The sequence below is a fragment of the Poecile atricapillus genome, chromosome Z (assembly GCF_030490865.1).
Source record: "Poecile atricapillus isolate bPoeAtr1 chromosome Z, bPoeAtr1.hap1, whole genome shotgun sequence".
NCBI classification, from domain to species: Eukaryota; Metazoa; Chordata; class Aves; order Passeriformes; family Paridae; genus Poecile; species Poecile atricapillus.
Genome location: NC_081289.1, coordinates 26,432,080 through 26,446,463, shown reverse-complemented (window position 1 = coordinate 26,446,463; position 14,384 = coordinate 26,432,080). Strand labels below are relative to the sequence as shown.

Sequence of the window (14,384 nt, the reverse complement as noted above, 5' to 3'; positions counted from 1 at the left end):
CCCAGGGAGATGCACCCCTTGGACTCTGCTGCTCAGAAATGACTCAGTGCTCCCACACACTGACAGTTCAGGACAGGGATGTCAGAGGTGCCACTGGGATGTCAGAGAGCACAGGAAGATAGCAGCTGACCTGGGCTTGGAATGCTCTAAAGGGAGATGGAAGCAGCCTGTGACTACAAGGAAGAAGCAATCCCACCATGACACGTAGAAATCACTGCAAGGGACAGCAGACATCTGCTTTTTCCACAGGTAAACTCATAACTCTTCAGAGCCCTGGCCTTTTTCCTCATTCTAAATAAGCCAATGAGTGATGTCCTCAGTTTAAATCCTACCTCCAGACCTTCTGTTTAAGCCCTGACCCCTCACCCAGGAAGCCTGGTGTCCACAATACTGGCTAAGAGAGCCTCTTAACAGAAGGAGCCAATTCAAGGGCAGGAACAGTCGGTGCAGACAGGCTGCTAGCAGCAAAACCCAGGAATGACAGCAAGGGAAATAATAAAAGAGGAGGAAAATGACAGGCTGCCACAGACAGAGAGGAAAAGGGATAGACAGGGTGGCTAGTCACAGGGGAGTCTGCTAGAGGAGTTGCAGGGACTCAGAAGCATCAAATCACACTCAAGGAGGGGGAGCAATGGCTTCTTTTATAGACTGAAGCACAGTAGGTGATGACAAGGGTAGACGGGGGGAGAGAAAACTAAAGGAAGAAAGGATAAGCAAAGAGTGTGATGTATCATTAGCCAGGACAGATTTATCTTTCCTCTTGGATGAATTGCAGTACGTAAGTGTAAATGGCACCATTGTCTCGGGGGGACAGATGGTCCCTCACATCACAGCTTTGCGCATCCCCCATCCCACCCGAGGGAGCTGCTCCCCTCCCCAATCTGCACTGATGCAATGGGCATGGAGAAAGCTGGAGAAGGCAAAGGCAGAGAGGCCAAGCTAAGCTTTCCATCTCCATCCCCACATGCTGACCTTGCAGTCAGGATGGGCAGGTGAAAGCTGTTCCAGCCACAGTACTGCGCACAAACTCCATCCTTCAGCCCAGCCAAGCCATCCAAACACCTATGCAGGTTCTCTAGCAGAAGGCCCACACTGCCATCACACCACCTTCTTACTTCACCAGTCCTTGATGGAAGCCAGAGACCAAGCACTCATGCTGATCGTCTCAGATCTATCAGCTGCCTTCAATACCATTGATTTCAAGGGTTTGCTGAGATGCCTGCCAAGGTCAGCAGGGATTTGCATCATCTGTTCCCAACCTAGATAACCTCCACTTATCATTCCCCATCAGTATCTTACATCTTCATCACCACACTTCATCTCTCATTTTACAAGTCCAGCTGCGCTCTCATCTGCCTTCCTTGCTCATCCCAGCCTCATTCCCTGGATGCTGGTCACAACTCTGATGTCTTTTCAACGTAGTAAAAAACTGTCCCCTTGAGCTAGCCTCTCTCCTCCTCCAAAGCTTTTGCTGAGATGATTCCTTCTCATTTCCACAGCTAAGCCCAGAGAACTCCTCCAAGGAGGGGAGGCAGACAAGGAAGCAGTCCCTTCCTGGTGGAGTAGCACAGCTGACAGGAAGCAGCACAGCACAAACAGCCCAAGGAGCAGCAGAGACAAAGAGCAGGGCAAACCCAATCCACCACCAGACCTGTCCCTCTGAATAGGCAGACCCAGCTGGTAGCCCTTCCCACCGCTCTCAGCCCTCATCCCATTGCCCCTACCACTCCATTTACGAGAAGCACTTTTCAAACAGGAGCTCCTTCAGCAGGCAGGGAAGCACAGCACAGGCAGTGGCACGGAGATACACGAGGCACTCCAGGAAGGGGCTGACCAAGGTGCTCCAGGCCAACCAAGTGAGCAAAGCACACACAGGACAGAAATGGGTGCAAGTTTGAGCCTGGTTCATGCTACACAAGACTAGAGCCTTCCTACACCAGAAGACAATGCCTATTCAAAGATAGTGCTTCTCCAGGATCATAAAGATCTTTCCAGCTTAGAGGCTGACAGCTTGGCAAACTCTTTGCTCCTGTTCTCTCCATAAGTCTGTAATGGGCCAAGTTTTACATTGCCTCATTTTAGCCATACTGGGACCAGCTGCAGGCCATTTGCTGCAGAGGAGCTGCAACTCTGTTGACTGTTCCTCACCTGAAGCAGCTCCTGTCAAGTATTATGCTCACAACCCACAGCTGCAGGCCCTTTCCCATGGTTTAGGGTGGGAAGAGTGTCAAGTTCTCAAATAAGCAACTGGTCAATTTGTTAGTGGTTAATTTCATTAATTCACATTGTTATAACAAGACGTGTTATAACATGTCTTGTTATAACAATGTGAATTAATGAAATTAACCAATTAGATGTCTGGTCAGAGTATTTTATAGGTCTTGAACTCAAAATGAGCATTTTTATTGCCCTTTCTACTCCAACAAGAGCCCCTTTGGCATTCAAACACACCCTACTCCAGTGTTCACGAAGGCTGAAAAAGGAAAACTGACCATTTTTCAAAGAATAAATGGTTCTCATCTCCAAGGCAAAATATATTCCAGTAAATAAGCACAATATGCTCCAGAAAGGTTTTTCAGCATTTGTTTCGCTTCAGCAATGCACTCCTCAGAGGGATGGGGATATCCCCCAGCACAGGCACTGCTACCATCCCTGCATCCCAGCTGAGCACACCATCCCTCTCTTCTGGCCTAGCACTACCAGATACCCCCAGACTGCCACAAATACTTGTGACAAGACTAATCTCCCTAACCTCACTTCTAGAGCAAAGGCTGATGCATCACGTCTGTTTTTACTAGGTATAACAGAATAACACTGATTTACACCAGACAATTATATGACTTCCATCTTCTATGCTCTCTCCCCTGCTTCCCTGCACTTTGTTCATTTGCCATAAAGCCAGGGACCATATTAAGGCACCTCATCAAAAGCTGTTGCAGTAGGAGTCCCAGGACCGCTTTCCTAAAGCATCAGGACATGGAAGCCTACAAAGTCTTTTATTGGGTTTGAAACATATTAGGGAAACAGGGCATTACACACAGCAGAAATATCCCTCACCTAAACCACAGGCTCCTCTGTGCTTTGCAGTCAGCCCTTCCTCCAACAGTAGGATTCTATCCTTCAATAACAGCGAAAATGCTCAGAGCTTTGAATGAAGACAGTAATGATGCACCATGAATTTTCAGCCTTATTTCCAATTTTGTTCGACCATATGAACATTTAATCTTCAGTCAGAGCCCTGGTTTTGTATGTGCTGTTGTCCTGCTTAATTTCCAAACCACGGTCTTTGAGTTCTCACTATAAAAGAAAAAAAAGCCTCCAGGGAATAAGCTAAAGGGATGGGAGTCAGGAATTTATCCTGTTTCAACATTTGTGCTTAGATACACGGGGCCATCTTGCAAGGCAGCCAAATTTAGACCTCATCTCTTTACATCTGCCCACTTGCCTGGAATTTCATACATCTCACATACACACAACCCAGCCAATTTCTTACAGATCTGAAGCATGCAAATCCCTTTCAAACATATCCATCCCTTGTGTGCTACTAATGACAATGCACAAATTTAAATTCCATTTACGCCACATCTGACTGTGTGTAAATGGTTCCTCTAATAGTTTTGTGGAGACAACTTCCTTCCCAGCTACTTGTGAAGGCCCTAAGCTCTATCATGCTTCCCCTGCCACCTGCCTGCAAACCACAATCAGGAAACAGCTATCCTAAGAAAAAGCTGGAATTCAGATAATTACTTTTCCCAAATCCAGAGTCCAGGTGGATGGGGCTCCTCTTCTTCCACAAAACTATGATTAGTCAGTATTTCATTATAGAAACATAATTATATATAACATAATATTAAAATGTACAGACTGTGCAATTTCTAACACTAACCCTGCTCCCTATATTTCCCTTTGCCTTCTTCTAGAGCATCTGAGAAACCAAAAAGCACAGCAATCCTAAATGCAAACCCTACAGCCTGCTATCCAGAAACTACGTCTTTGCTAAAGAAAGACCAGGAACTTCCAGAGAGCTGCTTTACCCTCTCAAGAAAGGGGTTCAGTTAAGCACACTGAATTTCCTGCTGCAGTCTGTCAAATACATACAGAGGCCTTGGATAGTTTTCAGACAGGTAGAGTTAGATGGGATAAAGCCTATCAGCTTTCCAAGGGGAGAATTAACAGGGAAATTAAGGATCAAGTAAGAGTGAGACATGTCTGCTTCAAGGCACATTGCTAATGCAGAAGGGGAGAAGAGTACCTGATGATGGATTGATCCACTGCATTCAGTGCCTTCAAATATTAATCAAGATAATGGGCAACTGACTTATTAGAAGTCACCCTTATTTGCTAATAGCAAGCTTCATTCCAGCAGGGAGGCTGTCAGAGTGGCAGAAAGCCCATCAGAAACTAAAGCAGTCTTTCTTCCTTTGAAAGCTTGAAAAGCATCAGGCACATGCCCATGGGAACACCAGTGCCCCTAATACTGCACACCCACTGGAGACCTCTGGCCAGCTCAGTTGCCCACACAACAGGAGCAACTGCAAAGTTGATTTGGAAAGCTGTGGAGTGCAGAGGGGTTAGATAGCCTTTCATGGAAAAAAAAAATAGCGCACTTGGTGGGGCTTGGGTGTACAGATATGTCCTCCTTGGCTGGAGGGAGGGCACAGCAGGAATATCTACCTGGTTACCTAGAATGATACAAAGCTTCCAAAAGTCTTCAAATAAATGCCAGTCTCTTCATGTGTCTTCAGAAATAGAGCTTTTAAGAGAAACAGGAGAGCTGCCCTTAAAATGGAGACAGGTGAGCAACATATACGTTTTACTGTTTTTCAAATATGCACATAAAAGCTGATCCTGATGACCCCAAGAGCAGAAAGCCATGATCCCTAGGTCCTCAAGAATGATGAATGTTGCTTAAAATTCATAAGCCACACAATTTTTGATGTATTATTGTACTTTCCAGTCACATTTCTAAGCTTCTCTCTACCTACTAGAGATGCAGAAAACCATTATTTTTATTTGTATATACGTACACACGTGAAAAAGAAAATTCAGATGATTACAGGAGCTCGGGCCTTAAGACAGTCATCAACTACTACAAGATTTGCAATCAATTTGCATATTATGCTTGTTTGTTATATAACTATATCCAGTCATTATGAATACTGAGTCCAGGGTTTAACAGTGTACAAACATCAGACAGAAACAAGTACAACATACTACAGAATCTGCACATACAACTTCACTGGATATAAGCAAATTTCTCAAACTGGCATTTGACATGGGTATATTTTACATCTATGACACACATTCACCCAAAGCTTAATGAGCAACAGATTCGTGGTCCCCTTAACCACACAGCAGCCAAAAAGCAGTGATTGTGGCAGCCCACAGTCCCCATGCACTATGGCACCACCTGCCACTGTCACCAAGAAAAGTATCAAGCCATACGCACATGTTTTATCTCCTCCAATATTTGATTTTGCACTTGGCTCTCAGAGGGCAGTGCCAGCATGAAACACCACTATTTCCATCACCAGCCATCCTATACTCCACTGACTCATACATAAATGATGCCTGTGGCATCAGGCAGGGAAGAGGTGGGGAATAAACACAATGATTTCCTCTCTTTCCAACCAAAATGCTCAAGACCGGTCCTGTTTTCCTTGTGCACTGAGCACACAGTCCAAGCTGACAATGCCACCAGTAAAAGCTCCCAGAAACGTTCCTCCAGAAGCAAGGTGAGATTTCTATCAGCAGGTACAATGGCAAAGCCCCTGTTCAGTTCAGTGGATTTTAAAGCTAATGAGCTACAAGGCAGCTCCTCAGTACACACAATCATACCAGCTTTAAGAAGTCATCCTGCGCAATACTCTGTAAAATACAGCTCCCGGTATTAAAAATTAAGTGTGCATATAAGCTTTTGTTCATCTGGGACCTGACCTGCTGCTCCTACACCACTAAAATCAGCTGGAAATGCAACACTTCACTGCTTGAGAGCAAAACAGAAGCCCAAATGGCCAACAGCTTCATCAAGGGGGTGGAACATAAAAAGCAAGAAAATGACAGAGTAATGAACTGCAGAGCCTCTCATGAGGATCCATTTGTAAGGTGCCATGTGGCATACCCATTATTTAGTCCCAAACATTTTATAAATTTATAATATAAATGCTATGCAGTTGTTTTGGAAACATGTTTTTTACACTTTTCATCCTATTCCCCATCCAAGTTTGACTTTAAATCCTATATATATATATATATATATATATATATGTATATATATATATCCTATATATAATGATATTATAAGTATCATTATATATATATCCTATATATAATGATATTATAAGTATCATTTATATTAAATGAGTTTAGGTTTCATAAAAGAAAAAAAAATCTTCTAGCCATTCTCACAACCACATCTCAAATATTGACTGTATTAACATTGTAGCTGCAACAGGTCCATGATTACAACTCCGAGTGGTCCAGCCTTCAGTTATCAAAGCACAAATTAACCTGAATAAACCAGCTGGCTGGTTGCTCATGTGCTGCATCACAACAGCTCCTTTCTAATCAGGAGACAAGACAGGCTCCAGGAACTTGTTGTGTTGCATTGCATACCCTGCTGACACAGCACTTACCTGTCTCTAATAAAGTATATTAGGAATAATAAAAAAAAACCAAACTGCTTTCCAAGAAACTAGTTTGTTTAAGCATTCACTCATGCTCTGTGTAAAGCCACCCCAAAACCATGCAAATCACCAAACTTGAAAGCATCAGGCTCCTTCTCACCACACACTACAACAGCAAAAAGTACAGTAAATACCCCCTTTTAGGCAGAACCCCCGACTTTCACATGGATCATAGTCCTCTTCTTAAAAGGGAGTTAGTATCTACAACTTTTGCAATGACAGCATCACACATCTCTACACTAATATGCTTCCAGAAGCAATTTTAAAGCAAAGAAATAAGTGGTTTTTTCTACTATTACTGCACTGCAGCAAAGCAATATGGCAGCTGTTTAATAGCACATAACAAAATTGCAGGTCTGCTCACAAAAGGAAAAATAATCTTCAGGAGAGGGGGATTTAAGTAGTTAGAATGCAATTACCTAAATTGAAATTTGGTGGTTAATGACCTCGTGCTTAAAAAAATTGTTACATAGTCCTTAACTATCAGAGCTTCCATTTTAAATCTCATTGAGAGTACTTCCATAACAGCGATCATGAAGCTCTAGCCTAGTAAAAATTCCACAAGAAGATTAATAGGCATTTAATTAATGCCCCATCTTTTTGCTGAATCTTCAGTAAAGGCCAGGTGTTGACCTATGACAGGGACTCATCCTGGCCCTGCTTAGCTTAAGCACACCGGAGGCTCCATAGCTCAGTGTAACAAGGATGAAAAGCAGGCAAGCAGATCGATTCCTAGAAGACATGATTAGATTTTCATAGAAGTATCTCTTATGAAGGGTCTGATTCCCAGCCAGGCATCTGCCACTAGGCCATGCAAATGTATCCTTTCTATGGTGCTGTTAAAAAAAACTGTGATGCCAAGAGCATATGATTACATGTAAAAAGCCTTCAGGGTGCAGAAACAACCCCTCATTTGAGGAAAAAAAGAGAATTATTTATTGCATGAGCCTTTCAAAAAGAGGAGCGCAAGGGGTTGAAAGGAAATCAGAGGAGGGGCTGAATCCTCACCTCTCAGTCTCCACTAGTCATGTAATCTCCCAGCTTCACACAGCTGAGCTGAAACCTCAAGTTTGACCCAACCCTTCCAAAAGGTTACCAGCAGTCCCACTGCTGCCCTTCACTCCCTGGTGGCACCTGTAGCCACAGATAAGCCCATCAACAGGGGATTGGATGAGGCTTTTCCCTTCTTTGTCTAGTTCCTAATAAGAAAAAGTCCATTTCTGAGTCAAAGAGTACATTTGTCTGCAGATTAGGACAAAAGTAATGCTTAAAAACAAAAATAACCCAATTTCTTGAATAATTGTTCCAACAGCTTAAAGCAAACTCCTTGCATTATACCAAATTGGAGAGATAATTCTGAGTGACTTTTAGCCAGCAATAAGGACAGGCTGTCTTCTTCCTCTACAAAATCCTTCCCTCATCCAAAAGCAAACCTTCTTCCTAAACCCTCGCTGTTACTCTTCTTTTACTTCCCAAATCTAGCCTTTTATCGTGACACAAATGTCTTGTGCTTTACTCTGAGTCCTGTTCTGAGTTCTGCTCTACCACATGCTGGGACAAGATTCCCAGGACATAATAACTAGCACAGGCACACAGTGATAGAAAAGCAATGCATAATTCAATACAAAGTTTTAAAATTTTATAGAGCAGACAGTAGAAAGGAAAGCAGAATATCAAAATCTCCAACGTGTTCACAACCATAACTTGTGTTTGAGACTGCAACATCTCTTCAGTGGCTTTTGAACTTTAAGACAAGAGCTCAAAGCTCAAACACAAACCTTTACCTACACTTGAAATTAAAACAAATCTCATCCATTTAAGGTCAGCTGTTAGTGCTGACACTACTTCAAGTCCTCACCCGGGGTTTGGCTCTTAAAGCTGAAAATACTCTTGGAAACATTTTGCTAGTCTCCACTGCATGCCCAGACATTCAGATTTAATCTAGAATCTTATACATCAAAACCAGAACACACATCCTTATAGATAATACCCACTTAATTAGGAACTAAGAAACTTCCAGGTAAAAAGCGCTGTCACTGGAAATTTCTGGCTAGAAAAATGCTCACATAAAAGCTCAACCTCTCTGATGACTCATCTTCTTCTCCATTTCCTCCACACCATCAATGATCCCACAGTTCAAGGAACAATAGCTCTTCTCTACCTGGTTTTATACCACATCCTACTCAGGAACCACAGGGCCCAGGCTCCTGGTGATGAGCTGTGCAGGTGGCCATCACAGCACTGAGGGGCTGCAGGGGCCCTCTGGCCATCAAGGCACTGAGTGTGAGGGATAACACGTGTGTGATTGCTGACCATGGAAAGGAGGACATGCCGGTGTCCCAGACATCTCTCCCAGGCTGTGTGGAGCACACACTCTCCCATTCATTCCAGGCCAGACATCACAAGAAGACACTGGCAGGACAGTGACATGTACTGAACGGAAAGGCAAGAGGTCACCTAGGTTTCCCTGCAATCAGGGTGCAGAAGGAGTGGTGGTTCTCTCACTAAGGGCAAGGTGAGCTCTCAGTAAAGCCAGTATTTTCAGACACCTTCACCATCCATGGCAGTCTGAAAAACTCCTGGGCTGGCAAATCCTACTCTGTCCCAGTCAAAAAGGGAGCTGGGAAGGGGAAGAATAGGCCTTTCTAATGTATCTCTCTTCACACTCTCCCCACTCCCAGTCCCTGTGCCTGGGACTGTCAGCAGCTCTTTCTGAAGTCCCTCCTTTCATAATCAATTTCTTTTGATCGCACACTAAAACAGCAAAGGTTCTGTTTAAACACGAGCAATGAACAAAGAAGGTCCTTAAATATATAATAGAAGTCATTCCTTACCTGCAAGGCACCCCAGGAGGGCAGGATGAGGGGAGGATGGGGCAGGAGGGAGCCAGAGGTGGGGAGGGAGAAGGGGCAGCTCAGAAAGGATATGGGTTGCACACCATTTTGATGCACCAGCTCCGTGGGCTGGTGGTCTGCTTCAAGCAGAAGAAGACAACTGGGGCCAAGTCTGGATAGGGGACATCAGGATCTGGAGGGGAGGTGACTTCTTCATCCTCACCCAGCTCCAGGGAGGACGGTGGCTGCTCCGGTGGTGTTTGTTGCTCTGATATCCCCAGATCCACAGGCTCCAGTGGGAAGATGGCAGAAGGGTGAGGGGGCTGTGGGCCTGCGGGCCAGGTGGAGGGAGGCTGGGGGATGTACTCTGCCATGCCAGCCACAAGCGAGAACCCCTGGAGAGGAAGTGAGAAAGAGAAATTAAATCCCACAAGGAACCAGCAGCAAAAGCACAGCACATCTGTGCTCTCCTATCAAGTCCAGAGCGGGAGAGAGCTGCAGGACTGATGGCTCCGACAAATGATAAACCACTTGGTGCTGAGTCAGTTTTAAGCTCTTTTCTGCCAGTCACTCTCTTTACCAAGACTCCTCTGGTTACTCCCCCCAGTCACCCTTTAAACCACCCTGTAGCCGCTGAGACACCCTGTCAGAGTGCTGCACCATCTCAGAGGATGGTGCCAGCTCTTTTGGAGGCAGCCTGAGCACCAAAACAGAGCACAATGTTTTGAACTGCACAGGCCCATCCTGACACAACAGAGACATCCTGCCCTTGCAGCCCCTAATGGAGTCCTGCCAACTCCAGGTTCAGCTTTGCTGGCCCAGCTCCACCATCCAAGGGCACCCTGCGCTGGCCCTGTGTCACACCATGGCACAGGCTCCATCAGACTGACACTGACAAATGCATGTCAAACCCGTACACAGCAGTCACTCATTCAGACAGCAAGCTGTAACACAAGCCAGAAGTGGGATTAAACATTAAGCACTTTTTACTCGAGTCTCTTGAACTCTCCTGTGCTGGAGTAGTGGAAACACCATGAACACTAGCTGCAAAAGTTGTTTCATTAAACAGAATGGTGAGAGAGCATGGGTGGGCATGAGAAAAGCAGGTCTCAAGCTCACTGCCAGCCTGTGCGGGTTTTGACTGGGGAAGGGTTAATTTTCTTTACAGTAGCTGGAGTGGGGATTTGTTTTGGATTTGTACTGGAAACATTGTTGATAATACCGATGATTTAGTTACTGCTGAGCAGAGTTCACACAGCCATCAAGGCATTTTCTGTTTCTCACATCACCCTACCAGTGAGTTAGCAGGGGATGTACAAGAAGCTGGGAGGGTTTGCAGCCAGGACAGCTCACCCCAACTAACCCAAGAGATATTCCATATCATATGACTCATTCTCAGCACATAAAGCTGGGGGAAGAAGGAAGAAAGGGGGACATTTGGAGTGATAGCTTGTATTCCCTAGCCAATATTATGTATGATGGAGCCCTGTTTTCCTAGAGACGGCTGAACACCTGCTTGCCCACAAGAAGAGGCGAATAAATTCCTTTTTTCACTTTATTTGAGTGCACAACTTTTGCATTACCTATGAAACTGTCTTTATCTCACTTTTATGCCTTTTTCCCTCTTTTACTCTTTTGATTCTCCTCCCATTCATACTCACCCATCCAGCTACCCTCCATAGCTGGAGGGTAGCGAGCAAGTAGCTGTGTATGGCTTAGCTGCCAGCCAGGGTTGAACCACAAAACTCCCACACACTGCAGGGCACCAAACTTTTGCTAACAAACATCACTTTGCTGCCTGGGTGCTGTCCATTCAATAGCAGAATGGAAGTGGCTTGTCAAACGGAGGGGAATTAAATAAACTCCAAGGTTTGGCTTTGGAGGAGTGTTACATGGATACTCTTAGGAAAGACAGCTTGGCCAATGACTGCCTGTTTTCTTCCCTTCACCCTGTTGGCATGTTCAACCATCTGGAGTGCCCATGCTGCAAGTACAGATTTAAAAGCCACACAAGAGCCCTCAGACACGCTGCAGTACAGAAAGGGATGATGAGCAGCAGGAAAGGATGTGTCTGTCCAGACCTCCTCTCCTAACATATTGGCCATAGGTTATCCTCCCTGGCACTTGTCTCAGTTCTCTTCACTTTAGGATCACAAAGCCCATGAGCAGCTCTCTTGACACTGCTCTGTCTTGGCACTGCAATGTCTTGTCTTCAGCCTGTGACCCTTTTGATGCTCACACTGCTGGATCCACGATCTCCAATGCTCTCCACAACACTCATCTGTCAGGCTTGCCAACCACTCCACCTTAGGTTGCAGTGCCCCATCATTCCCAGATGAGACTCTGAAACCTCTGCCTACCCATCCTGTTTTCTCAGGCTTCTGCTTACAACGCACACTTTGATCCAAAGCTTTGCTTGTTCTTCAAGGCTTGGTATTTGTCAGAATAAAGAGCAGCAAGTGCAGGGGTTTAGAAAGCAGACATAGTGTCCCTTAGGGGATAGCAGAGAGACTCTTCGAATTCATTATCCCAAAGGCCTGCAGCTATTGGAAAGAACAGATACCATGTCTTCTGACTGGCTTTGGGATGCTGTTCTTAATTTTTTAAGCCCTGTGAAAAAAAAGGCCAGTGCATCCTTCTCAGCATCTATCACTCTGTTTTTAAAAATACTTTCAGCAGATTTTTGACTCTGGGCACCCATGCAACTACGTGGACCATCTTTTCCATTCCCTATTCCCACCAGCTTCCCATTGCCTGCTCTGAGCTGGCTCCCTTGCAGGCTATTAACATGCAGTGGCTGAGCCCAACTTCCCTCCCATTACAGCACAGAGGAGAAAGATTAGCAGAGACAGCCAGGAGGAATTACTTATTATGGTGCTCAGAGCATGCACGCTGATGAGGGCATGACAGTTCCAAACTGCAGCGTACAAAGCTTCATAATTACCAGTACAACTGAGAAAAGGAATAGGAGAAACAACCTCATCAGCATTTCCCTGTTTTCCCTTCAGCAAGCATCCAGGGCCTCTTCTCCATCTCACCACTGCTAGATGCAGCTGGGACTTAGGGATGCTGCTCTGCCCATGTGAAACACACATGCACAAAATGGGTGGTGTGTATATCACAGACAGTTCATCACTCTAATTTGTGCAGCTCAGATTGACTCATTAGGGCTCATATGGACACAGGGCCAGGTGAATCCCTTTGGAAGTCCTGAAGCTAAATACAGTCCTTGAATGACAGCTGCCCCACTGGGGATGTGAGTAATACCCATTACCTTCCTGAGATTAAATCCTGTTCTGCCTCCCAAGGCTGTGATCACAATGTATTTCCTACATTAAGCAGGATTAATATTCTGTGTCAAAAGAGAGAGAGGGGAAAATCAAGCAGTGGGGCACTTCCGAGCTCTTCACACAATCAGTCCTCCTAACTCAACTTCAAAGGAGAGTAGAGTTTTTTTTCTGACAGAGATAGGCCCAGGGTTGTCTCCACTACCATTTCTGATGTGGGGGTTGCAATCAGCTATTTCCCCTATTTTTGTCAAGCTGCAACTCATGCAATACTGCTGTTTTCTCTGGGCTTGAAATCACCGGCGTTCTCTCGCTGTAGCATTGCTCTGTAACTTGGTTGGAGTCAGCCTATTACAGTATTTGAATCCAGGGGAGCCCTGTTTAAATCAAAATGAGGAATGAGTTTGGCAAATGCATTTATCTGCATACACAAAAAAAAAATGTCCATCAATGAAGAGGGCTCCTAGCCAGATAAAAGGCAGTTATAGTAAGACTCAACAGAATTATAAATCTCCAGAATTTGTCTTTGGGATGCCACTAACCTCCCCTTTGAGCAAGTGCAGCTTACTGTGAAAAGGACAATACAGGAGGACAGGGATACAAGACGATGGTTATGGGGTGGCCAGATGCATGCTCTTCTCACTCAGCCTTTTGCTCGGGTCAGCCTAACCCCAGCTGGTGTGGCAGGCCAGACCCAACAGAAAAAATCAAATCCTCCCCATCCTAAACTTATCTGGTGAAATGTCCCCTAAATACACAGAAACACTCCCCTGCAAAAGTCACATACCTCTGGAGGAGTGATGCTACATCAGCTGCACTTCCCTCCCAGGGAAAGGGAAGTTATTTGTGGGCTGGCAGCTCCTCCTGCTTCTCTCCCTGCACAGCCTGTGCCAAATCCTTCTGTGGAGCCAGGTCTTAAGTCTGCACTGTCCGTGCCCAAGGACCATTTAAAACCACCACCATCCTGAGCTGAGCACCCACTGGTGCTGCATCCGGCACGCACACCTGCCCTGGACATGTGTGCTGGCAGGGAGCTCACTGCCTTGGCAAGCACAAGAGAAGCTGACAGCCTCTGGCTCAACCCTTCCCCAGAAGCACCTGGTCATGCCAGACTACTGAGGAGGAAGGGAGAAGGATGCTCTGAAACAGCAAGAGAAATTGTGGACTTAATGAGAAGTGGAAATTGGTTAGGAAAAAAAAGGAGAAAATGTCACAATGCAGGAGAAGTGCTACAGATTAGGGGTGTCTGTCCAAGAAGGCCGATGTCACCTCCTGGCATGCATTGCAGGGGTCTCTGCTCAGACACACTCCCCCTCTAGGGCTGTCAGTACCATGACCTGCCACGAGCAAGCCAGCCCAAGGTGTTCTGCAGGCCCCACACTCCAGCCAAAGCAGCCTTTCAGCTCCTCACTGCCCTCTTGGCAGAGGGGCTGACAGGGGCCATGGGTGAGGGAGGGCTAATTGGACCTTTACAAGGCTCATGCAACCCTTTTCTGGACTACTGCAGCTTGACAGCTTGACAGTAGTCAATCCCCTTGACAGAAAGGGCCTTTTGCAGCCAGCCAGGAGAGGGAAAT

General features: G+C 45.6%; 1 protein-coding gene across 1 annotated transcript in view; it reads right to left on the bottom strand.

Moving 5' to 3' along the window:
* Positions 1-9,894, bottom strand: part of LOC131593141 (voltage-dependent T-type calcium channel subunit alpha-1I-like) — a 148,582-nt gene extending 138,688 nt beyond the window's left edge. The window contains exon 1 of the mRNA XM_058865400.1: positions 9,614-9,894. Coding sequence (XP_058721383.1) covers positions 9,614-9,894 — 281 coding nt within the window. The remainder of the gene's footprint in view (positions 1-9,613) is intronic.
* Between the last annotated feature and the right edge of the window lie 4,490 nt (positions 9,895-14,384).